The sequence below is a fragment of the Phaseolus vulgaris genome, chromosome 1 (assembly GCF_051622355.1).
Source record: "Phaseolus vulgaris cultivar YP4 chromosome 1, ASM5162235v1, whole genome shotgun sequence".
Taxonomy (NCBI): domain Eukaryota; kingdom Viridiplantae; phylum Streptophyta; class Magnoliopsida; order Fabales; family Fabaceae; genus Phaseolus; species Phaseolus vulgaris.
In genome coordinates, this window is record NC_143498.1 from 41,620,360 (window position 1) to 41,646,414 (window position 26,055).

Below are 26,055 nucleotides of genomic sequence, written 5' to 3' on the forward strand. Positions count from 1 at the left end.
TTTTAAGATTAAGAAAAATATAACCTTTGGTGTGATGATGGAAACCAAGAAAAACACCATGAACAGAACGTGGATCTAATTTCTTTCTATGTGAAGTGAGAGTGTTAGAGTAACATAAACACCCAAAAACACATAAATTTGAAAGATCACAGAGATTACCATTTAATTTTTCATAAGGAGAAATTTTTTCTAAAAGGGGAGTAGGAGTACAATTAATTAAGAAAGTTGCATGTTGTACAACAAAGTTCCAAAACAAGTGAGGTAAATGAGCTTGAAAAAGTAAGGCACGAGTCACATTTAAAAGATGTTGATGTTTGCGTTCAATAATGCCATTTTGTTCAGGAGTTTCAACACAGTTGGTTTGATGAACTATACCTTTAGCAGAAAAAAAAAATCTTTCATAGCAAATTCAGCACCATTATCAGTTCTAATAGTTTAAATAGTAGTTTTAAAGTGGTTTTCAATATAAGCAACAAAACTAATTATATGATTACAAACTTCAGATTTGTTGGACAAAGAAATTGTCCATGTAAAGCAAGAGAAATCATTCACAATAGTTAAAAAATAACGGAAACCTTGCATGGAAATAACATAACATTGACCTCAACTCAAAAGATTTTGAAGATCAGGAACTGCTTAAAGTAAAAGGAAGCTTTTTTTGTTCGGCAAGATGACAAGTATCACAAACATCAAACTTCTTAGCAGAAATATAAGGGTATTTAGTGCTCAAAACAATCAATCTTTCATTTGAAACATGCCTCATTCTATGATGCTACGAATTTATGTCCTTAACAGTACAATGTAAAACAGAAACAATATGAGGTGTAGCAGTATTTTTAAAAGTAGAATGTTCAAAAACATACAACCCGGCTCTAGCATCAACTAAACCAATCCTCTATATGGTTTGAGTGTCCTGTATCACACAGTTTATGGATGAAAAAAAAATTGTAGTTAAGATTAAAACACAATCTAGAGGTGGAAATCAAATTAAAAGCAAATTGGGGAATATACAGAACATCAATAAGGTAGAATTTGAGATTAAAGACAATAATGCCAGAAATTTTAGCAAAAACATTTTGGCCATTTGGTAAACTAATTTGAACATATGTTATACTTTTATACGTATTAAAAGCAGATAAAGAGGTGCAAACATGATCTATTACCCCTGAATCTATAATCCAGTAATTTCTAGTTTTCTTTACACTATTGAAAGCATAAATGTTACCCATGGGAGATTAGTTTGTTGCTTTGTGAGTGAGATCAGTAGTGAAGGATCCCACCTGGTTCATATGAGCTGGATTTACTGGATTGTTGCAGGAATGTTGCCTGAACAATTCGAATAACACTTGATATTGTTGTCCAATGAGGTGAAAATCTCTATTTTCCTGTTTCTTTTGAGAATGCTCAGAAACAACTTCACCAGTAGTAACAACATTATTAACTTGACCAATTTTACCATTATAGAATTACTGGTATAAATGTTTTTTGTAACAAGTGTCAACCGTATGACCATTTCTACCACAGTGAGTACATGTTTTTATGTTATTTTTATAAGTTCTATTATCTTGTCCAGGAAAATCAACCTTACGAAAACACACATTCTTAGTGTGGCCATTTTTTTCCACAAAAGGTGCAAACACCAAGAACATTATTTCGATTGGAATTAACACTATTAATATTGGTCACGGAGAAGTTGTTAGCCAATTAACGTTCATGTTGAGCCACCAAAGAAAAAATCTTGGAAATGGGTGGTATAGGTTCCATTAAAAGGACATGAGATTTGATGTTATGATATTGTTCATTTAACCCACGCAAGAATTGCATAGCCTGATCCTCACATTTTCTTTGACTAATAATCGAAGCAACAAAGCAAGTACATTTTGTTTGACTGACACACACAGGATAAGGTCTGAAATTGTCTAGTTCATCCCAAATGATTCTAAGTTTAGTAAAATATTTTGTAACCGATAAATCTCCTTGACTTAAAGAGACTACTTCATATTGCAAGTCAGAAATTCTAGAAAGATCTCCTTGAGAATATCTAGTTTTTAAATCAATCCAAACATCTATGACCATATCCATCCATATTATACTCTGTCTAATAGGAGTAGAGACAGAATGCACTAACCAAAAAACAACCATGTTGTTACACCTTTGCCAAGCCGAATACGTTAGATGGTTCTTGGTTGGGCAAGGATGTGAACCCAGAATGAACTCCACTTTGTTCTTCACACTCAACGCCGTCACCACTGATCTGCTCCAAGAATGATAGTTTGTAGGGTCAAGCATCAGTGACACCAAGGGGGCAACAGGATTTTCATTGGGATGTAGGTAAAGAAAACTATTCACAACAAATAAAATGGCTCTCTTGATCGGATTGTTTTTGTTGTTCTGAATCTTCTTTCGCCATACCTAAATAAAAAAATAAAGAAAGAAATTAGGGCAAGAAAACAAGAAATCAATTAAGAGAAAGAAATTTCAGAGTGCACAACAGAGATCTTCAAAAAGGAGAGCTTTGATACCATAATACGATTATGATTTCCAAAACGCGATGAAGAAAAATGCAGCGACACCAAAAGTATACACGCGATCGGTGGTGAGCAAGAGAAAAAGGAAAAACGAAAGTGAAGAACACGGGAAAAAGTGCGAGAAATAAAATGGAAGGGTAAAGTAGAAAGCGATATTGTATTATTATTACTGTTGTGTGAATAAGGTAAAAAAAAAGGTAATATAAAGAAAAATGAAAGGAAACCCAAAGAGGCATGAGCTAAAAGAATAAGCCCAGAAAAAAAGGGTTACACAAAGTAAAAATAGGACCTAAGAAGCCCAACAATAAGATTAACACATACTATAAATTGAGGCTTCTTCATCCTACACCCCCACGTTTTTCTTCCTGCACCCCATAATTTTAAATATTCCAACATTAACCTTGACCTATAATTTCAAAAGGGGCTACCAGATATCGGGATCCGGTAATATATTCTGGATTCATGAATCCGGAATTGATTAAATTGTGTTTTCCGAATAAGGGGGTGTTCTGGAAGATAAAAGGTCATAAATTGTTGTTTTCCAGAATGCTGAATCCAGAAGCCTAAATTGCATTACGGATTGGTGGATCCGAAATTGTTTTTTTGTGTTATGGATTCTTGAATCCGTAATGCATCACTTGCATTATGGATTTCTGAATCCATAATCGTTTTTTTGTGTTATGGATTCCTGAATCCGGAATAATCTTTTTGAATTATGGATAGTTGGATCCAGAATAATGTTTTTGACTTATGGATTCAAGGATTCGAAATGCAATGATTTTGTTTCATTTCTTTTATTTGTAGAAGCATGGACAGTATTGATGAATTTGAACAAGAATTATATGATGGAGTTGATTTGTGGGATGATGATGATATTGAGAAGTCATTATCCATGTTCTTCATGTTTTTCATCTTCATTAACATATCTTCTTCTAACAGAGATTGTGGGACGTAGACGATCACCTTGTGAACCTCCTCCCCTAGTTTTCACCATTACTATTCAATTACACCATTCAAGTTAAACCAAATTACAAACTAATGAATAAGATATTGAACCAATACAAACAAAAAACAGCAAATATAAAATTCTATTGAAATCAAAAGAGAGAAAAAAGGCATTGTATCATTTCTACTAAACAAATATAAATAAACTATAGACAAAAAAAATATTAAAAGAAGAAAAAAGGAATATAATTGCGAATCATATTTGAAGATAGAAAAAAATATTTTGATGAAGTTTTATATGTTGCAGAACCCAAGTAGTTAATAATTTGATTTGCTATCTGTATAGAAACCAGAACTAAAATTCAGGAAAGATATGTTATTCACAGTAGATGGTTTGAACTCTAAAGGATTATTCCACTGCTCTAGTTGATTGTTTGACCATCTAATTTCAACATTTTTAACCTCAAGCCCTTCAATGTGCTCCATCATTATGCCCGCAGTCCTGTGTTTAACTAACTCTTGGCATCCTGGCCTGTAGTCCAATAACCCACCAGCATAATTAGTGAACCTTCTATATGTAACGTCCATGTTGATGAATCTCAAATTTCTAAGCAATCCTCTCTTTGAACCAGATAGAAAGATGCCATTTTCAGAATTTGCAGTGATGTTAATGAAAAATACATCAGAGATTGAAGCCTCCTTTGAGGCTGAGTTTCGTGGGCAACTCGTGACATAGATGGGCTCTGCTCTCCCCCACCATAACGGGTCATAATATCTTGTGCTGATATTAATGTTTGAGAATACAATGTCACTTACATTTCCTGTACGAGGAAGTTGAAAGCATTTCAAAAATATGTTTTAAGGCTAGACTTTTGTTGACGCAAGCAAGGATGAAAAGCGTACTGATTAATCAGGCTCAATAAAAGTGAGGCTTACCAGGCCAAAACACAATATATAAAACTGTTCAAGGGAAAATATACTGTGATGTGACACATTGTTTCCAACACTTGCTATTGTTGAAAAGAGTAGGGGAACAATAAATGGGACTCGGGACGCATAAATTACAGTCAATAACAAAAAAGGTGTGAGAAAGAGTATATCAAAAGAATGTATCATTATCTTTCCTCAAATGTTCAATAACAAATGAAGAATATGTTTGACGAGAAATATTTACATCTGTTAGAAATTATTGTTTCATAATGAACCAAGTTAGCGTGTTAGATACATGTTTTAGATTCAACATTCTGGGCTAAGAAAAAAAATTCACATAACAAAGCAATAGTTTGTGATGTAATCATTCATCGGGAGATAAGTGAGAAGAAACATGTTACCTCCATCACGGATCTGGAATCCAATCCCTCTATGAGAATCAACAATAGTGATATTATCAAACACAAAGTGCTTGAAATCAAACCAACTAGCACTGCCAAGTTTAATTGCAGAAGATTTGGATCGAATCCAACAGTCAGTGACTGTAAGGTTGTGAACAGGACCTGTGTATGACTTTGGACAGATTGCATCATCCCCAGTATCGATGTGGCATCGAGTGATTACTGTGTTGTTTGAGTCCTCAATGTCAATCCCATCATTGTTTGGTATGTTGAAGTCCCCATTAATTGCAATATCTTTAATGGATATGTTATTACTCCGCACCAAGTGTAAACTGCAAGGTAGTAAATTGCAATATCTTTAATAGAGAATCAAGCCTTTTCTCAACATGGAGTTGTCTCATTAGATCAACCTTCCGCTCTAACAAAATTAGGGTTTCAGTTCTCAATTATTGGAACAAGAAATAACATATAGCCCCTTCAACCTTTTTCATTCCTTCAGCATTTAAAAGTTTAGCATAATATGACTACTCTAATTGCATTGTTTATGGTCAAATAAAAACAGTAATAACTTGTAGAAAATGATTTGTTATGGGACCCAGACTTCACACGTTTATCACTCAAACTCGAATCGCTCTTGCGTGTAGATAAACTACGAAGTTCCAGAAAACAACTCAGTGAGCCCACCAGTATAAGAAGTCATCATCCACAAGTGATATCAATCCACTCCAACCAAATTGCCACTTCAGAATCAAATCCTCTGCCGATGCCTTTTATGAAATAATCACTAATGACATTCTAACACTTCTCCCATCCCCAAAATAAATTCTCATTTATTTCTAGTAAAACCCCTAACCTTCCGTCACATCCAATTAAAACAAAACAAAACAAAACAAAATCATTTTACTCTCATCTAATAATCACAATAAACTTTTTGACTTTTACATTTTTTTAAGTTATACCCATTTCTGATTGGTCTAATTTGAACAGAAATTAAAATCTTACTTTAATTCTTTCTTTTTCATAATACTCTAATTTCATCCTTATCCTTATGTCCTCAAAAAGCTTCAAACATACAAAGAAAAATTGAAAGCATAAATACAATAACTTTAATTGAATCCTTAATTTTATCTATATTTATTTTTATATTTTTATATTTTAATTAATTAAAACATCTTGTTATTACAGCTTTAATAAAACATTCAAAATAAAATATAAAATTGTAACCAATAAGCATACTTTAAAATGATAAAAAATGAGCATTGAAAAAAAAGAGAAATGCATGAGTTAGTGGTAATACTCACCACCAATAAGCAGGATGGTTAAGAGTGATGTTAGAAACTTCAACATTGTTGCAACCAATGAATCCAATGAGTCTAGGTCTGCATTCGTCTCCTAAGCAAGCCCCAGTTTGGTTCCAACTAACCATCACGTTCTTCCTCGGATCTTCCCTCACTACGAATTTAGAAGCCTGACCATCCACCACTCCACCGCCGCGGATTCCCACGTCCGTCGCATTCTCCGCCACCGCCACGTACCACCGCAACGACTCCTTCGGGTAGTCCTCCAGCCTGGAGCCGCCCAGGATGGTGGCACCAGGCTCCACGACCAGCACCACGCCGGATTTCAGGAATACGGTGGCCGTCAGGTATTTTCCCGGCGCCGGGAAGATGACGTGGCAGGGACCGCCCTCCGGACAGGAGTTGATGGCCGACTGGATAGGTTCGGTGTCGTAGCTGCTGGCGTCACCGGCGGCGCCGAAGTCGGCGACGGAGAGCGTGATTAAGATCGGGTTTGGAGGTGATGAGGTGGCGAGAAGAGATTGGGTGAGAAGGAAGAATAGAAGGAAGATGAGTTGGTTGTTCATTGTAGGATTCTGACTCTTCTCTGACACTACGTGTTCTCTACCTATATACCAGCGGAATTAATAGCCACTATTTTTGCTTTTCAATTTAAAGTACTTTTTTAAAATATTTTCAATTTTAACATTAAAAAAAATAACTTGGTTTTGTTAAATTCAATTTTTCACTAGGTTTCATTATGTAAAAGAATGAAAGTTATGATATATTTAATTTGACTTGGACTCAAGTTTAACGTAAATTGGCCACGTCTAAATTTACTTTAAATAATTTTAAACTTTTCACATCTTAAATATAAATATAAGACACGTCAAACAAAATGTTCTGAGACTCCTAGCATCAAATTAATTTTTATTAAGACAATTATGATTTATATATTTTAATTTTACTATCTTTATTTTATATATTATGGAAAAAAAGTGGTAAATACCTCCCAAATAGATTGAATTTTTTACACTTACAAAAGTATTTTCCATAATGTTAAAATTTGTGTACATTCACAAAGGATTTTTTAATGATGAAATTTCAATCTCGAAAATAACCTTTTAGAAAACCAACTTTTAGGATTAAAAAAAATGGACATCAATTGCCTTTAAATTGCTCTGTATTTACTATAATTGAAATTGTATTATAGTAGGTTTTTAAATTATTTATTTTGAGAATATTTTGAATTTTTAAGATTAAAGAATAGTTGGGTTTGTTAAACTCGATATTTTACTAAAAGAATGGATGAAAGTTATAGTACATATTTGATTTGGTATTAACGTAAGTGCATAATTACATGTCAACTAAAATTATTTTAAATAATTTCAGTTCTCAGTTATGTAAAATGTAAATGAGACTGCAAATATCAAATAAGAAACTTTGATATTCCAAACATCAAATCAATTATGCATGTAGATATTATACTATGCCTACAAAATTATCACAGGCTTAATAACACTTTATAGATCTGTTTAATTTTGATTCTTTGTTGATAGTTGTCTAAACAAAATCCTTATAAGTTTCCATTTTTTTTAAACTTAAATCTTTCGTCTGAAATTTCATGTAATAGTAGAGATGCATTTGAAGTATAATAATTTATATATTCACAAAAGAAAAATTATATAATGTTTAAATAAAAATAATAAAATCTAGGTTTCATTATAGTTTAATAGTTTACATATTTTCTTCTAATTTATACAAATCGTAATATATTATACTTCCATTGAGCCATTAAAATCAAAAGAAACGAAACCACACATAACAAAAGGATCAAAAGTAAAATTAAATCGAAGTATAAAAGGAAGTGGTTTCACCAGAGTCTAAGTCAACATTAGATTCAAGCCAAAAGACGAGGATCGGAGGAATACTAGTTCTGTAGGTTCTGCTGACCCGAATGTAGAGTAGAGAACCTTCAGAAAAATGAGACAGCAATGTCATTAAAAAACTAATGATAATCTTTATATACTGTTATACTTGAATAGCAATATTATCTTTGAACAAAGACAATAAAAAATATTCTTACTTTAAAACATTTGACAATATTTTTTACATGCTGAGAAAAAAACATTTGCCAACATTGAAATCCACTTCAGCATAAGCTACTGAGAGTAGCTTCTGTGTTTAGCTCTAAATATGACGTAAAAAGTTAGCAAGACCTACGTTGACAACATGTGTCCAGTATTACTCGTTTCTGTTATCAGTGCTAGCATGATCTACATCTTTTCACAGTTCTGCTCTGGACTCCATCTGGTTATTGTGCACTCTTCAACGGTATAGTTTGCAAGACATAATGGAGATTCGTTGTTGTTACCAATTTTATTGACATGTAGAACCAGTAAGATTTTTGCAACACTTCCAACAAGTCGAGTTGTGCAATGAATATCAGACCATACTCTCAGTCTTCCATTCAGATCTTTATCTTCCCCATCTGATAAAACAAGCACACCATACTCAGAATGGACCCGAGATGGATGATGTCGATAGATAACAAAGTCTACACCATACTGAGATCCTGACCTCACTACCCAGTTTTTCATTCGAAGGTGGGAATAAGCCTTGTAGAAACAAGGGAATGTTTCTTTCTTGGACTTCATGTAATGCCACAGCTCTTCATCGTTTTGGGGACCAGTACCACTGCCATTAATCTTAAGGCATTTCAAGGAGTAGCATAGGTAGAATGCCTCCTCGAAGCTTAATTGAAACCAGTGTTTGTCCTTTTCAATTGTTCTCACAGGTCGACCAAAGCATGCTTTATCAAGCAGATCAAGTTGTTCTACTCCCACTGCTAACTGTACACTATTATCAGAGAGAAGTCCACAAGTATCTGATTGAACTAAAGAAGACTTAAGTTGAGATACAATCTTTGACATGGGTTCCTTGAGCGCCTCAGCTTCTGCGTCCTTTTTAGCTTGTGCATCTTTTCCTTTCCATCTTGGTGCCATTTGGACTTACAAAATGAGTAAACAAATGTGTCAAATCCAGGTCAATGCTACTTTAACAAAGTTCAACAAAAAAAGGTAATTGCAGATGATAGGATATTGCTCGCAAGAAAAGGGTGAAAAATATTCAAGTTCCCCCAAAAAATCACAAGAATGCTCAAAATAGCTCTACCAGTCCACCCCATTTGCTTGGACAACTGAAAATTTATAAACACGAGAAACTGTGTACACTTACTAACAGAACCATGAAGTAAATGTAACCCACATGACTCAAAGTCCTAATAAGAATTACAGAGCTTAAACTATATAAGTTTAGTTGAAAAGGATTTAGTAAAAACAAATTTAAATGTCAAATTAAGAGGGATCCACCTTAAATATTTTCTTACCAAATCAAATTCTCATAAAATAGAAATGGTCTCAGACTCAGCTTAGAAAAAACGAACTGCCATCTCAATTCTATGCTTAATCAGTACATAATGAGGTGAAATAGACATCTTATAAACCAATTATAATGTGCATTAATACATTTCAACATTTAAATTGAGATGAAAATCAAAAGGAAATGAAAATTTACACTTAAGTAAATGTTACTCAAACTGCCATCTTGCTACAAATCAATGCTTATAGGAGCTCAAGTAGTCTTATTACTAGTAAGTGGAAGTTAACTGTATATAAGAAATCATGCAATTCGACATTGACATAATAATAAATTAATATATCTGTACAAAGTTGAACCCCAACGTTGAGCGAAGCTTAATTTTACAGTTTAGGATAAGTACGCAAAAATAAAATAAGCAAACACTTAACTCCTAAACAAGTGGAATTTCTTAATGGCCGCCAAATATATAACTTGGAACAAAATGACTATGCAAAAAACTCATAACAGAAAAAAATGACTAAGCATGCTTTGGTCGACCTGTGAGAACAATTGAAAAGGACAAACACTGGTTTCAATTAAGCTTCGAGGAGGCATTCTACCTATGCTACTCCTTGAAATGCCTTAAGATTAATGGCAGTGGTACTGGTCCCCAAAACGATGAAGAGCTGTGGCATTACATGAAGTCCAAGAAAGAAACATTACTGGTCCCCAACCCTTTGCCGCCATTGCCACAGCTCATTCATTCAATCATTCGTCGCCACCGCCGGCGAAAGCCCAAACCAGTTTTTCTACCATCACTTTCCTCCGCAGGTGCGTTTATTCTTTGGCGCACTCCTTTCTAAAGGGTCGTTGTCAATTTTTTATATTTTTGTGATTATGGTTATTGGGTGTGTCAAATTTTGAAGCAAAAAATGGGGAAGAAGAGAAAGCACGGTGAGAGTAGTGAACTTGTTGCACAGCCCAAAAAGGAAGATACTGCTCCAGAGAGACCAACGAGGACCCTTTTGGGTTGGAAGGATAAGAGTCTAGTCACTGATGAAGTCGACGACAGCAACGTTGGTTCACCAATATTCAGGAACAAAGAGAAGGTTTTGGTCACTTGCTCTAGGCGCATCAGTTACAGGTACAATCTAATACAAACCCCATGACTTGTAGTTATAGATTTTGTGTTTTTTCGTTTATAGTTTGTATTACTCTATTTTTGTGTCTTGATGTGCAAAGTTTAAGAACAGAGAAACCTTGTGCAGTGAGTCAGTTTTTGTATATTATAATGGTATTTTTTTTGGGCGGAGTATTTATTTTCCATTAATTTGTAGGTACCGGCATTTGATGTTGAACTTGGTGTCACTTTTGCCGCATTGCAAGAAGGATAACAAGGTTGAATCAAAGGAAACTAAAGGCACCACCCTGAACGAGCTTGTTGAGCTCAAAAGTTGCTCCTCGTGTTTATTTTTTGAGGTATTTTATTTATATGCCACAAGGTTTTTCAGTGTCGTGTTACTTCGATTTAGGATTGATGCGTTGTGCTGTTCTCTAGACTAGTATTTGCATTATGTTTGCGCTATTTGGAAAATCTAAAGCATGCTTGTAGGCAGTGTTATCACATATCGGCCATGGCGTCGCCATGGCGGATTTCGGTAGCGGAATTCCAGACCACCGCCACAACAAGGCGGTGGCGAATCGGATTTCGCATGGCGGACCATGGCGGCCGCTATTGGCATGGCGGAGCGGTAACGGATATCGGAGATATCCAAAATATCGGTAGGCAGCGGAGCTTGAAGGAGTAGATGAAGAAGAAGGGCTGCTGCGGCGGCTGATGAAGAAGAAGGGCTGCTGCGGCGGCTGATGAAGAAGAAGGCTCGGAGTTGATGAAGAAGGCGGCGGCTGATGAAGAAGAAGGGTGCAAAACCCTAACCCTAATTTCTAAAATTAAAAGATTTGGGCCTTTGGCCCATTTCAGATTTAAAATAATAAAAAATTTAAAATTTAAATTAAAAATACTAAATATTTAAAACTGACGTGTGGTGTGTGGTGGGGCTGCAACCCTAATTTAAACACCTTATTAGTGGGTTTTTCAATCTTAAAATTTTAAAAACTGATGTGTGGCTTTTGGGCCTATTTTGGCCCAATTAAGAGACATATTACCCTAAGGCAAATGCTCCCTGCACCCAACACAATTTTGAAAATTCCAAAAATACCCTTTATTCTGGAAATAAAAATCCGGATTTGAAAATAATATATTCCGGAAAAATATATCCGGAAGTGGTTATTGAGTTTCGGAAATAAAAATCCGGAAACAGAATTTAAAATTCTATTCCGGACAAAAAAATTCGGAATTGATAAATAATACATTCTGGAAAAAAAAATCCGGAAAAGAGATTATTGTGTTTCGGAAATAAAAATCCAGAAACAAAAATAAAAAACTCATTCCGGATAAAAAATCTGTAATATAAAATTTCGTTCCAGAAAAAAAAATCCGGAACACATATTTCGGAAATTTTTTTTAAGGATAGTTTCGTCTTTTTCGCTGGAATCGGGTGCAGTGATATGGTGCAGGAAGCAATTGCCTTACCCTAAACCTAAACCACAGCCACTACACATTCTCATTCTTAGACATAATTTAATCTTTAGTTATGATTGTCTCTTTCATTATTTTTGCATTTTTTGAAGTTATTTATATATATATATATATATATATATATATATATTATATTTCTTTTGACCGTCATGCTTCCGCCATAACCCGATATGGGTTCCGTTATAACTCTATAAAGGAAATTTGGGGTCTCCGATATGATCCGTTATCCGATATTGATAACACTGCTTGTAGGTAGAGGGATTCGTTTGTTGGTTACAAATGTTGATGCTATTTAACTATGATATGGTGGTAGTCATGAGTTTGTGTCTGGTCAACTTGTAATATTCTGATTAGTGTCTTCTCCTCTCATTTTCTATGTATCAATTTCAGTGCAGGAAGCAAAAAGATCTTTATCTCTGGATGGCCAAATGCCCCAATGGCCCATCTGTAAAAATTTTAGTTAGTGCGGGTAATATTCTGATCTGATCATTGTCGTAATGTTTATTTAATTCTAATTTGCTTGCGCTGATCATGTAGAGTTCTGATGTCTGTATACTCTAGGCATCACTGGTCATTCTTCCCAGTGAATTATGATTTTGTGTTTCTCTCTCTCTCTCTCCCTCCCATTTCTTGTATATACTTTTACTAACTTTCCTTTTTCCACCACTGCTTTTCAGTGCATACAATGGAGGAGTTGAAGCTAACAGGAAATCACCTAAAAGGTTCCCGTCCTCTTTTGACGTTTTCTGCAAATTTTGAAAAAGATGCACACTGGAAACTGTTAAAGGAGATGTTGTTACAGGTATGTGGTCGGTTTCTTTCCTTGCAAGTTTTTTCATCTTTTTCCACCTAGTTTCATCCGAGGAAAACTTAGTTGATTACTCTCATATATGCCATTTCATATACAAGGTAAAGGTTAGCTTGATGGTTTCATCTTAGTTTGTTGATTCATGATGTTGCCTCTATGAATTTCCAGTCTAATTATGAACTGCTTCATGTGCTCTTTCCTGATATAATTGGGATCTTGCATTGTGGTTGTCATGTATCTTCCTAAGAGTATTTTCTCAATTTGTTGTTTCTGATTGGAGAAAATTCAATTAATGTTATTGTAGGTCCATCTATTTTTACATAGTTTAGATTGAGTAAGCTGTGAGTTCTGTTTAGTGCATATATTTCTGTGTACAGTTCTCTCTATTTCTGATACTGTTGTATGTCTACTGTAATTGATAATTTGATATACTATTTCTTTCTTTTTTGTTCAGATATTCGAAATACCAAAGGACCATAGAAAAGCTAAGCCCTTCCATGATCATGTTTTTGTTTTCTCAATAGCTGATGACCATATATGGTTCCGTAATTACCAGGTTTGTGTTTGTATTAGCATTGTCCTTTAAAGAATTTATGGGTTCCTTAATTTGAACATTGTTGTTTGGGGTCTCCTTTCTAGCTACTTCTAAAGAAATTATGTGTATACATTGTGATTATAAATATGTTGATTGTTTTTTTAGCCACAGGTTAATGATTGAACTGAAGTTTGGGTGGAGCATTTTTAACCTTTAGTTTCTTATAAACATTACCGAGGAATAAACTTAAGTTTCTATCTATACATTTCAATTTGAAGGATTAGTTTTTGGGTTCCTTAATAAATAGACTTCAATATGATGTAAAGAATGCTTAACCACAATAATTTTTAAGATGGAGGATATTGGATTGTTATAATGAGTTTAAATTTTTATCTACTACCAGTGTAAAACATTTTGGACGTTCCAGTATGGTATTGTTTTATAAGCTCAAAGATTAAACTATGGTGCATGTAATGTTTCATTTATTGATCAACTTCATTCATTTAATTATGGTCTGCTATGATGCATGGGCACGATATCAGTTATGATGCATACCTGATACGGCTATACATTTAAATTTTGAAAAATGTACAAAAATTACATGTGTGAATGCAAAATTGAAATCACATTTATTAGACATTGTCAAAATAAGTATTAGTGTTTAATAGATTAGATACTTCATCGTTGGTAAAGTATCCCAGAATATTGGATACGGATATTTGATACAAATTGAAGTATCAGTGCATCACAGATGGTCAGTCTCACCAAATCAGTGATGACTGAATCAAGTGTTGATTTTGGTTTGATTCCTGTGCGAGCCTGCAATAGAAATTCTACTCATTTTTTGTAGGACAATAACCCATTAGATTGAGTCATTTGTGTTGTACTCATGGCATAGTCTTTTAGAGGACAATTGTTACTATTAGTTGTTCACAAGACTCATTTAATTCGACCATTATATGGTCTTATTTTCTCCAACTATATAATATTGATTTTTTCATGACAAAGTATTGTATTATTTTCTGCCTGTGGCCTACTAAGGAATGCTACATCTTTATTCCCTTGCAGATTTCTACTCATCATAATGAAGCAGATAAATTACCAAGGGGAGGCCTTGATAAAATGACATTGATTGAGGTCTGAAAACTGGTTCTTGGTGTATTTTTGATCTTTCCATTTATAACATTCATTTAACCTGTGTGCAAACTACTTGTGTAGGTCGGTCCACGATTCTGCTTGAATAGGTCGGTCCACGATTCTGCTTGAACCCAATTAAAATATTTGGTGGCAGTTTTGGAGGCCCAACATTATATGAGAACCCATTCTATGTATCTCCAAATCAGGTACCAACCAATATATTTTTCGTGTATGCTTAGAATTTCTCAAGCTTTCTACTACTAATAAGCTTATCTATCATTGGTTGCTGGTTCTGATAGGTTCGAGCTTTGGAGAAAAAGAAGAAGGCTGGAAAGTTTGCGAAGAAGGTCAAAGCAAAGACAAGGAGGAAAATGCATGAGATGTCTAATCCTCTGGAGCCTGATGAGTTTGCAGATATGTGGAAAGATTGATTTTGAATACAACCGCAGCTAAAGAGTAAGAAAAAAAAATCATATTTCACCTTATATCCATTCATCATGTGATGGAACATTTGGTTGGTAGCAACAGCTTTTGATGTGAAATTCTTTATATGTTCAATTGAAGATATAGCTGTAACATGAAAGGGAGACTTTTTTTATTCTTCAATGTTTTTTTCTGTAATTTTTGTGGGGGCTGGTTGTTCTCTTATCAGACATTGATTTGGTGGATGGAAATTAAATTTTGGCAGAGAAGGTTCCAGTTTTGAGATTGGGTTTGAATGATATGTTTATTATGAGCTCTCATTCCCCTGTAGGGAAGAGAACTACCATTTTTTTTTATATCTCACCAGTAATAAATCACTATCAACGGTCTCATTATAACCTATGCTGGCCTAATTTAAAATATAAAATAATTGTCTAATACTGATAGAAGATTCCTATTGGGTAAATCAGATTTTGGCCTACTATGCTTCAAACATATATTCACATTTTTACCATGTTAGTGTTTTCAATATATTTCGTTTAGGGTGGCTCTTTTCTTGGTAGTTAATTTCAGGTATTTCTTCCTGCATCTCTATATTTTTCTTTTTGCACCCCTACATTCTTTGAAATACTTGATGATTTTGGGTGATTCTGGAATAGTAGTTTTGTAAGAAAGGGTGTTTCTGGGATATAGGGGCTTTGAAAGTAAAGTGTGTTTTTCGAATAAGAAATCTGGAAGGTAAAAGTCTATTCTGGAAAAAACATTTTTAAATTTTTAGAATGATAAATCTGAAATTCATAAAATATGTTTTGGAAAGTGGATGAAATAGTAACCTGGAAGTCATTTTTAAAAGGGGTAAAATGGTCTTTTTGGAAAATGATGGGGTGCAGGGAGAAACACCCTAATTTCTGGTGCTTTTGTTTCTGGGTTTCTTAACAAAAGAGAAGGGGCTCAAGGCCCAAATAGAGCCATGGGCTCCCAAGTGTACCTTTCTTTCTACACTGTAAGAATATCTCCCTGCACCCCCCCCCCCCCCCCCCCACAAATACAAAATGATCAAATTTCCGTTCAACAAATTTTTGAACATGGTTGACCCACAAATTTTGGAATGAATTTTTTGGTTGAGGTTAGAATTTATTCTAGAATGTTGGCATAAAAACTCTTCTTTTGGTCATATTTTTTTTTCTGGAGGTATTGTTTTAGTACAGTACTTTGAAGTAGAAAAAAAACTGAAATGAAGGCCATATTATAGTATACCAATTTTGTCTTGTCTTTTCTTTTTCCTCTAGTACAACAATGGGAATGATGCACTGGGCAAAACCATTGCTTATTTTGGCAGCCACACAAAGTTGACGTAAGCCACACAAAGTTATTTTGTAAGCCACACAAAGTTTTTGAAAAATTAAACCGAAAAGTATCGATTTGAAACTCTGCAACTGTGCAAAGTCATAATAAGATGTAGTTTCAGATCGATATAAAATGCACTAAGAATTATAAGACGCTTGAAACGTTTTAATTGATCGCATTATACTTCGTTTGAACAATATTACGCATGAACAAAAATATAAAGAAAAGCAATTTTCTTCTTTTGAAAATGTATAATTATTAATAAGAATAAACCACCGACGACTTTTATTATCCTATCTAACGATGGTAAGATACGACAACACAATTCTCTGTTTCCCCATTATGAAATAAATGACACATCTCAAACATAAAATAATGTCCCATGTCGGTGTAGAACATTGGCACAGATACTTCCAAGTACAGTAGTAGATTTTTAGTATTTTTCTCCCTCAATAGAAAATTTGGTCAACACACTCGTTTAACTCATATCATAGTAATCATCACTATGTTGAAACTCTTGAGTTGTAACTGTAAGGGTTAGGATTTGTTCTCAAACAGATTGAAATCAAAATAACTATTGTCTTCTTCTCGATATCTTTTTTAACTTTGTGAATTCTAAACTTGGATAGTACCTGTAAAAACATTTTGATGTTCAGGTGAGATCTCCAGTATTTAATACTCGGTGCTATTAATACTGAAGATCACATACCTTATTCTTAAAATCTGTGCATAATTATACGATTATGATGAGTTCTTTATTATTGGATTGAATTAAAACTTTTGACCATAATTAAGAATGTATTACCTAATGTTTATTAACTGATTAGTCTTGTTAATTATCTGTTTAGACATAATGAATTCAGTTGTTTCAGTCAACCCTAATTGAATGTTGGACTTTCAATTGTCTTACGGACCCTATCGATACAAGATTCAATTTATTTAATATGGATTTAGAGTCTATTATGGCCACATGATTTGTGATTCTCAATTTTAACCATTAGTTCCTTTAGCTAGATAAGATACACCTCAATCATGAGTTATAATTATGTGATTTGATCTCTCATTTTTTGATGGGAATCAGTTTTCTAGAAGAGTAGTCTTTGGTTAGCACTTAAAGTCAGGGCCACAAAATAAATGTTGGCCTCATGTAACTCCAAAAGGAACAGAACATATTCCAGTTTTAACTCTGAAACCAAAAATCCAATCACCATTTCTTCTTTTCGGAAGATATAACTAAAGTTATCCGAATTATAACTTAAACGTTATTCACCAATCTTGGTCAGAAATTCATTTAATTAACCGTTCATTCGGTCGGAATATATAACTAAAGTTATCCGAATTATAACTTAAACGTTATTCACCAACCTTGGTCAGAAATTCAATTAAATTAATTAACCGCTCATTCGGTCGGAATATATAACTAAAGTTATCCGAATTATAACAAACGTTATTCACCAATCTTGGTCAGAAATTCAATTAATTAACCGTTCATTCGGTCGGAATATATAACTAAATTTATCTGAATTATAACTTAAACGTTATTCACCAAACCTTGGTCAGAAATTCAATTAAAATAATTAACCGTTCCTTCGGTCGGAAGATATAACTAAAGTTATCCGAATTATAACTTAAACGTTATTCACCAATCTTGGTCAGAAATTCAATTAAATTAATTAACCGCTAATTCGGTCGGAAGATATAACTACAGTTATCCGAATTATAACTTAAACGTTATTCACCAATCTTGGTCAGAAATTCAATTAAATTAATTAACCGTCCATTCGGTCGGAAGATATAACAAGTTATCAGAATTATAACTTAAACGTTATTCACCAATCTTGGTCAGAAATTCAATTAAATTAATTAACCGTTCACTCGGTCGGAAGATATAACTAAAGTTAGCCGAATTATAACTTTAAAACGTTATTCACCAGCCTTGGTCAGAAATTCAATTAAATTACCTTAGTCAGAAATTCAATTAAATTATATATAAATGTCCAAGTTACGCGCGACATCAAAGCACCGTCGTCCGGTATTAAACTGCGTGGTAATAGCAACATGAAAATAAATTCGATAGCAAAAAGTAAAATAGTTCAAAACACGTCACAAAGCAGTAAAATTGTCTTTAGCCCACACCCCGGGCCCAGGTAATGAAAATATTAAACAATATCATGGGTGTCATCCGGTTGCATCGACTCCTCCGGCGGTACGGTATCATCTGCACGTGGCATCTCAGTTGTAGGACAGATGGTTTGATCATTCTCTTCGGCCTCCTCGTCCCCCAGAGGCATCAGACGGCCGTCCACCACATCCATGTTCGAGTCGTATCGCTCAACGTCGTCCGGAACCCCATGGAAAAAGGCGACCTGCCGTACTCCCTGCCTGAACGACTCCTCGTTGATGCTCAACATGAACCCTTGAAGCTGTTCAACTTGAGCACTCAACAATTCTTTCTCCGCGGCCAGTTTTTCCCGCTCCTTGATGGCATCTGCCCGTCCAACTGCTACTTCTTCGAAAGTAATCTTTAAAGCCTCATGCTCCTTCCTGACCGTCTGAGCGTCAGCCCGGGCTTCGTCCACTGCCTTCAGGGCATCCTTCAACGAGACAGCCGATTCGTTGAGCTGAGATTTCAGTTTTGGAATCGAGACTGTCTTCACTCTCCTTAGCTCATCCCCAAGAGCCCTGGTCGCCACGGCCGCACGACACTGCAGCTCAACCGTCTCCTCGACCATATCTAAAGTGGGAATGGTAGCAAAAATTTCCTCGTCCTCCGGACGCAAGACAAATTGCATTCTAGGTGCCACCCTGACGGATGACACCAATAAGCTAATGGGACTGCCCGACGAGGACGGAGCGTCCGTACGAGGCACCTTAGCAGACCGTCCCCTCTTCTTTCCTTGAGCAGGAACAGGGACAACCTCCACCGGAACGACCTCCCGCTCAGTCGTCCGCGGGACAATCCCGGCGATGGTGGCTATCTTACTCTTATTAGCCTGCCTCTTCAGACTATTCATATATTTCTTCAAACTCGGATCCATGCTCACAACAATTTCTGCAACATAAACACGAAGGTAAGAAACAAATGATATCAGCCGAACGACCGCAGGAAGAAGGTGCTCACCATTTAGGTCCGCTTACTGCTTGGACGACCCGTAAAGGGCTATCAGTTCCCGCGTAGGGAGCCTACACGGTAGTTGATTCACGACCATCAAAATTTCTTGGTCGATGGGAGACAAAGATTCCCAAAGCCGATGGTCAAGGGAGGTGGGATTCTCCGTCCAATGGAATGGAAATTTTGTGCTTCCATCGGCATTATAGAATAGATCCCGGCCGTCCGGCTCGACAAACACTAAAAAAGTAATCCTTAAAATTCTTATAAGAGGTAGTGAAAGCAGCAAAGCGTACGTTCCCCGGACGACTGGATAACGACAACTCAAGAGTTTCAACTCAAGAGTTTCAACATAGTGATGATTACTATGATATGAGTTAAACGAGTGTGTTGACCAAATTTTCTATTGAGGGAGAAAAATATTAAAAATCTACTACTGTACTTGGAAGTATCTGTGCCAATGTTCTACACCGACATGGGACATTATTTTATGTTGGAAGATGTGTCATGCTTCCATGCCTATTTCATAATGGAGAAACACAGAATTGTCTCGTCGTATCTTACCATCGTTAGATAGGATAATAAAAGTCGTCGGTGGTTTATTATTATTAATAATTATACATTTTCAAAAGAAGAAAATTGTTTTTCTTTATATTTTTGTTCATGCGTAATATTGTTCAAACGATGTATAATGTGATCAATTAAAACGTTTCAAGCGTCTTATAATTCTTAGTGCATTTTATATCGAACTGAAACTACATCTTATTATGACTTTGCATAGTTGAAGAGTTTCAAATCGATACTTTTCGGTTTAATTTTTCAGAAACTTTCCAAACAGATTGAAATTTGGATACGTCAACTTTGTGTGGCTTACAAAATTGTCGAGAAATTTTATTTCAAATTAAGTGTTGAAAATAATAACTTGTTGCTGCCAAAATAACCAATGGTTTTGCTCAGTGCATCATTCCCACTGTTGTACAAGAGGAAAAAGAAAAGACCAGACAAAATTGGTATACTATAATATGGCCTTTATTTCAGTTTTTTTTCTACTTCAAAGTACTGTACTAACACAATAACTCCAGAAAAAAAAATATGACCAAAAGAAGAGTTTATGCCAACATTTGTTGGGGGTGCAGGGAGATATTCCTACAGTGTAGAAAGAAAGCTACACTTGGGAGCCCATGGCTCTATTTGGGCCTTGAGCCCCTTCTCTTTTGTTAAGAAACCCAGAAACAACAGCACCTGATATTAGGGTGTTTCTTCCTGCACCCCCATCATTTTTCAAAAAGACCATTTTACCCCTTTTAAAAATTAAAAAAATGTTTTTTCCAGAATAGTTTTTTACCTTCCAGATTTCTTATTCCAAAAACACACTTTCCTTACAAAACCCCTATATTCTAGAAACATCCTTTGCTTACAAAACTCATTCCAGAATCACCCATTTCAAAGATTGTAGGGGTGCAAAAAGAAAAATGTAGGGATCCAGGAAGAAATACCCCTGAAATTAACTACCAAGAAAAGAGCCACCCTAAACGAAATATATTGAAAACACCAACATGGTAAAAATGTCAATATATTTTTTAAGCATAGTAGGCCAAAATCTGATTTACCCAATAGGAATCTTCTATCAGTATTAGACAATTATTTTATATTTTAAATTAGGCCAGTATAGGTTATAATGAGACCATTAATAGTGATTTATTACTGGTGAGATATAAAAAAAGGGTAGTTCTCTTCTCTACAGGGGAAATGAGCTCATAATAAACATATCATTCAAACCCAATCTCAAAACTGGAACCTTCTCTGCCAAAATTTAATTTCCATCCACCAAATCAATGTCTGATAAGAGAACAACCAGCCCCCACAAAAATTACAGAAAAAAACATTGAAGAATAAAAAAAGTCTCCCTTTCATGTTACAGCTATATCTTCAATTGAACATATAAAGAATTTCACATCAAAAGCTGTTGCTACCAACCAAATATTCCATCACATGATGAATGGATATAAGGTGAAATATGATTTTTTCTTTCTTACTTACTCTTTAGCTGCAGTTGTATTCAAAATCAATCTTTCCACATATCTGCAAACTCATCAGGCTCCAGAGGATTAGACATCTCATGCATTTTCCTCCTTGTCTTTGCTTTGACCTTCTTCGCAAACTTTCCAGCCTTCTTCTTTTTCTCCAAAGCTCGAACCTATCAGAACCAGCAACCAATGATACATATGCTTCTTAGTAGTAGAAAGCTTGAGAAATTCTAAGCATACACGAAAATTATATTGGTTGGTACCTGATTTGGAGATACATAGAATGGATTCTCATATAATGTTGGGCCTCCAAAACTGCCACCAAATATTTTAATTGGGTTCAAGCAGAATCGTGGACCGACCTACACAAGTAGTTTGCACACATGTAAATGAATGTTAGAAATTGAAAGATAAAAAATACATCAAGAACCAGTTTTCAGACCTCAATCAATGTCATTTTATCAAGGCCTCCCTTTGGTAATTTATCTGCTTCATTATGATGAGTAGAAATCTGCAAGGGAATAAAGATGTAGCATTCCTTAGTAGGCCACAGGCAGAAAATAAAACAATACTTTGTCATGAAAAAATCAATATTATATAGTTGGAGAAAATGAGACCATAAATGGTCGAATTAAATGAATCTTGTGAACAACTAATAGTAACAATTGTCCTCTAAAAGACTGATGCCATGAGTATAACACAAATGACTCAATCTAATGGGTTTTTGTCCTACAAAAAATGAGTAGAACTTCTATTGGAGGCTCGCACAGGAATCAAACCAAAATCAACACTTGATTCAGTCATCACTGATTTGGTGAGACTGACCGTCTGTGATGCACTGATACATACTTCAATTTGTATCACATATCCGTATCCAATACTATGGGATACTTTACCAACGATGAAGTATCTAATCTATTAAACACTAATACTTATTTTGACAATGTCTAATAAATGTGATTTCAATTTGGATTCACACAATTGTAATTATATATTTATTATGTTTTTATACATTTTTCAATACTTATATGTCACGCATAGTACCTTAAATATTCAAAAACAAGTGTATTGCCATATCAGGTATGCATCATATCCAATATCGTGCCCATGCATCATAGCAGACCATAATTAAATGAATGAAGTTGATCAGTAAACGAAACATTACATGCACCATAGTTTAACCTTTGAGCTTATGAAACAATACCATACTGGAACATCCAAAATGTTTTACACTGGTAGTAGATAAAAATTTAAACTCATTATAATAGTCCAATATCCTCAATCTTAAAAATTGTTGTGGTTAAGCATTCTTTACATCATATTGAAGTCTATTTATTAAGGAACCCAAAAACTAATCCTTCAAATTGAAATGTATAGATAGAAACTTAAGTTCATTCCTCGGTAATGTTTATAAGAAACTAAAGGTTAAAAATGCTCGACCCAAACTTCACTTCAATCATTAACCTGTGGCTAAAAAAGCAATCAACATATTTATAATCACAATGTATACACATAATTTCTTTAGAGGTAGGTAGAAAGGAGACCCCAAACAACAATCTTCAAATTAAGGAACCCATAAATTCTTTAAAGGACAATGCTAATACAAACACAAACCTGGTAATTACGGAACCATATATGGTCATCAGCTATTGAGAAAACAAAAACATGATCATGGAAGGGCTTAGCTTTTCTATGGTCCTTTGGTATTTCGAATATCTGAACAAAAAAAGAAAGAAATAGTATATCAGAAATTATCAATTACAGCAGACATACAACAGTATTAGAAATAGAGAGAACTGTACACAGAAATATATGCATTAAACAGAACTCACAGCTTACTCAATCTAAACTATGTAATAATAGATGGAGATATAATAACATTAATTGAATTTTCTCCAATCAGAAACAACAAATTGAGAAAATACTCCTAGGAAGAAACATGACAACCACAATGTAAGATCCCAATAACATCAGGAAAGAGCACATGAAGCAGATCATAATTAGACTGGAAATTCATGGAGGCAACATCATGAATCAACAAACTAAGATGAAACCATCAAGCTAACCTTTACCTTGTATATGAAATGGCACATATGAGAGTAATCAACTTAAGTTTTACTCGGATGAAACTAGGTGGACAAAGATGAAAAAACTTGCAAGGAAAGAAACAGACCACATACCTGTAACAACATCTCCTTTAACAGTTTCCAATGTGCATCTTTTTCAAAATTTGCAGAAAACGTCAAAAGAGGACGGGAACCTTTTAGGTGATTTCCCGTTAGCTTCAACTCCTCCATAGTATGCACTGAAAAGCAGTGGTGGAAAAAGTATATAAAAAAATTGGGTGGGAGAGAGAGAGAAACACAAAATCATAATTCACTGGGAAGAATGACCAGTGATGCCTAGAGTATACAGACATCAGAACTCTACATGATCAGAGCAAGCAAATTAGTATTATATAAACATTACGACAATGATCAGATCAGAATATTACCCGCACTAACTAGAAATTTTACAGATGGGCCACTGGGGCATTTGGCCATCCAGAGATAAAGATCTTTTTGCTTCCTGCACTGAAATTGATGCATAGAAAATGAGAGGAGAAGACACTAATCAGAATATAACAAGTTGACCAGACACAAACTCATGACTACCATATCATAGTTAAATAGCATCAACATTTGTAACCAAGAAACGAATCCCTCTACCTACAAGCATGCTTTAGATTTTCCAAATAGCAAACATAATGCAAATACTAGTCTAGAGAACAGCACAACACATCAATCCTAAATCGAAGTAACACGGCACTGAAAAACCTTGTGGCATATAAATAAAATACCTCAAAAAATAAACACGAGGAGCAACTTTTGAGCTCAACAAGCTCGTTCAGGGTGGCGCCTTTAGTTTCCTTTGATTCAACCTTGTTATCCTTCTTGCAATGCGGCAAAAGTGACACCAAGTTCAACATCAAATGCCGGTACCTACAAATTAATGGAAAATAAATACTCCGCCCAAAAAAATACCATTATAATATACAAAAACTGACTCACTGCACAAGGTTTCTCTGTTCTTAAACTTTGCCCGCGAGCAAGCGGGCAGACGAGCGGCCGGCACTTGCGATGTTTAATCGAGCAAGCGGGCGTTCGGCCAATGCTAGCAATGTCTTCGAGCAAGTTTGGTGGGAGGTCGGCCGGCACTTGCGATGTTAATCGAGCAAGCGGGCAAGTGACGAAAAAATAGAGTAATACAAACTATAAACGAAAAACACAAAATCTATAACTACAAGTCATGGGGTTTGTATTAGATTGTACCTGTAACTGATGCGCCTAGAGCAAGTGACCAAAACCTTCTCTTTGTTCCTGAATATTGGTGAACCAACGTTGCTGTCGTCGACTTCATCATTGACTAGACTCTTATCCTTCCAACCCAAAAGGGTCCTCGTTGGTCTCTCTGGAGCAGCATCTTCCTTTTTGGGCTGTGCAACAAGTTCACTACTCTCACTGTGCTTTCTCTTCTTCCCCATTTTTTTGCTTCAAAATCTGACACACCCAATAACCATAATCACAAAAACATAAAAAATTGACAACCACCCTTTAGAAAGGAGTGCGCCAGAGAATAAACGCACCTGCGGAGGAAAGAGATGATAGAGAAACTGGTTTGGGCTTTCACCGGCGGTGGCGACGAATGATTGAATGAATGAGCTGCGGCAATGGCGGCAAAGGGTTTTTCTACTTAGCAAATGGTTTATGCTTAAGTTGGGCCCTTTATAAACCGGTTTCGGCCCTTTTGGGATATGCTTATGAAAAGACTATTTCTTGGCAGTTTCTTTCTGCACCCCTACATTCTTCTTCCTACACCCCCATAAGGTTGGGCAAAGACAAAAGTGTCCCTATATAAATTGTACATTTTTTTGTATTCCAGATTATGAAATCCGGTAAATTTTAGGTAATCTCACGGATTAATGCTTTCGGTAGTACATGAATAGTAGTGTTAATCCAAAATAAAAAATGCAAAACATTCATAATTGAAAAACCATTCCGGATCCGTCAATCTGTAATTCAAAATATTATCCCTAAGGAGGGTTTTCTACCGAGAAGGTTTTAACGAGGCACTTTAAATTACCAACAATGGTCAGAAATCAATTAATTCATTAACCGTTCGTTCGGCCAGAATATATAACTAAAGTTATCCGAATTATAACTTAAACGTTATTCACCAACATTGGTCAGGAATTCAATTATTAATAAACCGTACGTTCGGACATAATATATAACTAAAGTTATCCGAATTATAACGAAGCGTTATTCACCAACCTTGGTCAGAAATTTAATTAATTTATTAATAAACAGATCGTTCGGTCAGAATATATAACAAGTTATCCGAATTATAACTTAAACGTTATTCACCAACCTTGGTCAGAAATTTAATTAATTTATTAATAAAGCGTGAGTTCGGTCAGAATATATAACAAGTTATCCGAATTATAACTTAAACGTTATCACCAACCTTGGTCAGAAATTTAATTAATTTATTAATAAACAGTTCGTTCGGTCAGAATATATTATCCGAATTATAACTTGAACGTTATTCACCAACCTTGGTCAGAAATTTAATTAATTTATTAATTAA

General features: G+C 35.0%; 4 protein-coding genes across 13 annotated transcripts; 1 reads left to right on the forward strand and 3 right to left on the reverse strand.

Annotated features, from left to right (window-relative positions):
* Positions 1–700: 700 nt before the first annotated feature.
* Positions 701–6,744, reverse strand: LOC137814091 (Pectin lyase-like superfamily protein). Of its 3 annotated transcripts, none has more exons than XM_090302679.1 (3): positions 6,106–6,744; positions 4,805–5,136; positions 701–913 (listed from the first exon to the last, which is right to left on the reverse strand). In XM_090302679.1, the coding sequence occupies exons 1-3, from the start codon at positions 6,666–6,668 to the stop codon at positions 879–881; spliced, it is 930 nt and encodes a 309-aa protein (XP_090158805.1). In that variant the 5' UTR covers positions 6,669–6,744; the 3' UTR covers positions 701–878. The 3 variants fall into 3 exon arrangements, with proteins under 3 accessions (XP_090158805.1, XP_068472760.1, XP_068472759.1); XM_068616659.2 differs by lacking the exon at positions 701–913 and adding an exon at positions 1,965–2,412; XM_068616658.2 differs by lacking the exon at positions 701–913 and adding an exon at positions 3,714–4,294.
* A 976-nt stretch (positions 6,745–7,720) lies between these two features.
* On the reverse strand, positions 7,721–9,216 carry LOC137814094 (tRNA-splicing endonuclease subunit Sen2-1). 2 transcript variants are annotated; one of them, XM_068616665.2, is made up of 2 exons: positions 8,305–9,216; positions 7,721–8,054 (listed from the first exon to the last, which is right to left on the reverse strand). In XM_068616665.2, the coding sequence occupies exon 1, from the start codon at positions 9,084–9,086 to the stop codon at positions 8,358–8,360; it is 729 nt and encodes a 242-aa protein (XP_068472766.1). In that variant the 5' UTR covers positions 9,087–9,216; the 3' UTR covers positions 7,721–8,054; positions 8,305–8,357. The 2 variants fall into 2 exon arrangements, with proteins under 2 accessions (XP_068472766.1, XP_090158833.1); XM_090302707.1 differs by having other exon boundaries at positions 8,168–9,216.
* Positions 9,217–10,132: 916 nt separating this feature from the next.
* Positions 10,133–15,226, forward strand: LOC150029641 (ribosome biogenesis protein BRX1 homolog 2-like). Of its 6 annotated transcripts, none has more exons than XR_016521145.1 (9): positions 10,133–10,272; positions 10,368–10,585; positions 10,779–10,920; positions 12,431–12,509; positions 12,718–12,842; positions 13,303–13,404; positions 14,452–14,520; positions 14,602–14,726; positions 14,820–15,226. XR_016521145.1 is itself a non-coding variant. In XM_090302692.1 (9 exons), the coding sequence occupies exons 2-9, from the start codon at positions 10,374–10,376 to the stop codon at positions 14,949–14,951; spliced, it is 960 nt and encodes a 319-aa protein (XP_090158818.1). In that variant the 5' UTR covers positions 10,133–10,272; positions 10,368–10,373; the 3' UTR covers positions 14,952–15,226. The 6 variants fall into 6 exon arrangements, 4 of the variants coding, with proteins under 4 accessions (XP_090158818.1, XP_068472758.1, XP_090158827.1 ...); XM_090302692.1 differs by having other exon boundaries at positions 14,628–14,726; XR_016521144.1 differs by having other exon boundaries at positions 10,181–10,585.
* A 5,958-nt stretch (positions 15,227–21,184) lies between these two features.
* On the reverse strand, positions 21,185–25,222 carry LOC137814092 (ribosome biogenesis protein BRX1 homolog 2). Of its 2 annotated transcripts, none has more exons than XM_068616660.2 (9): positions 25,052–25,222; positions 24,738–24,965; positions 24,266–24,407; positions 23,921–23,999; positions 23,607–23,731; positions 23,041–23,142; positions 21,869–21,937; positions 21,690–21,788; positions 21,185–21,596 (listed from the first exon to the last, which is right to left on the reverse strand). In XM_068616660.2, the coding sequence occupies exons 2-9, from the start codon at positions 24,947–24,949 to the stop codon at positions 21,465–21,467; spliced, it is 960 nt and encodes a 319-aa protein (XP_068472761.1). In that variant the 5' UTR covers positions 24,950–24,965; positions 25,052–25,222; the 3' UTR covers positions 21,185–21,464. The 2 variants fall into 2 exon arrangements, with proteins under 2 accessions (XP_068472761.1, XP_090158814.1); XM_090302688.1 differs by having other exon boundaries at positions 24,477–24,965; positions 25,052–25,124.
* Positions 25,223–26,055: the final 833 nt, after the last annotated feature.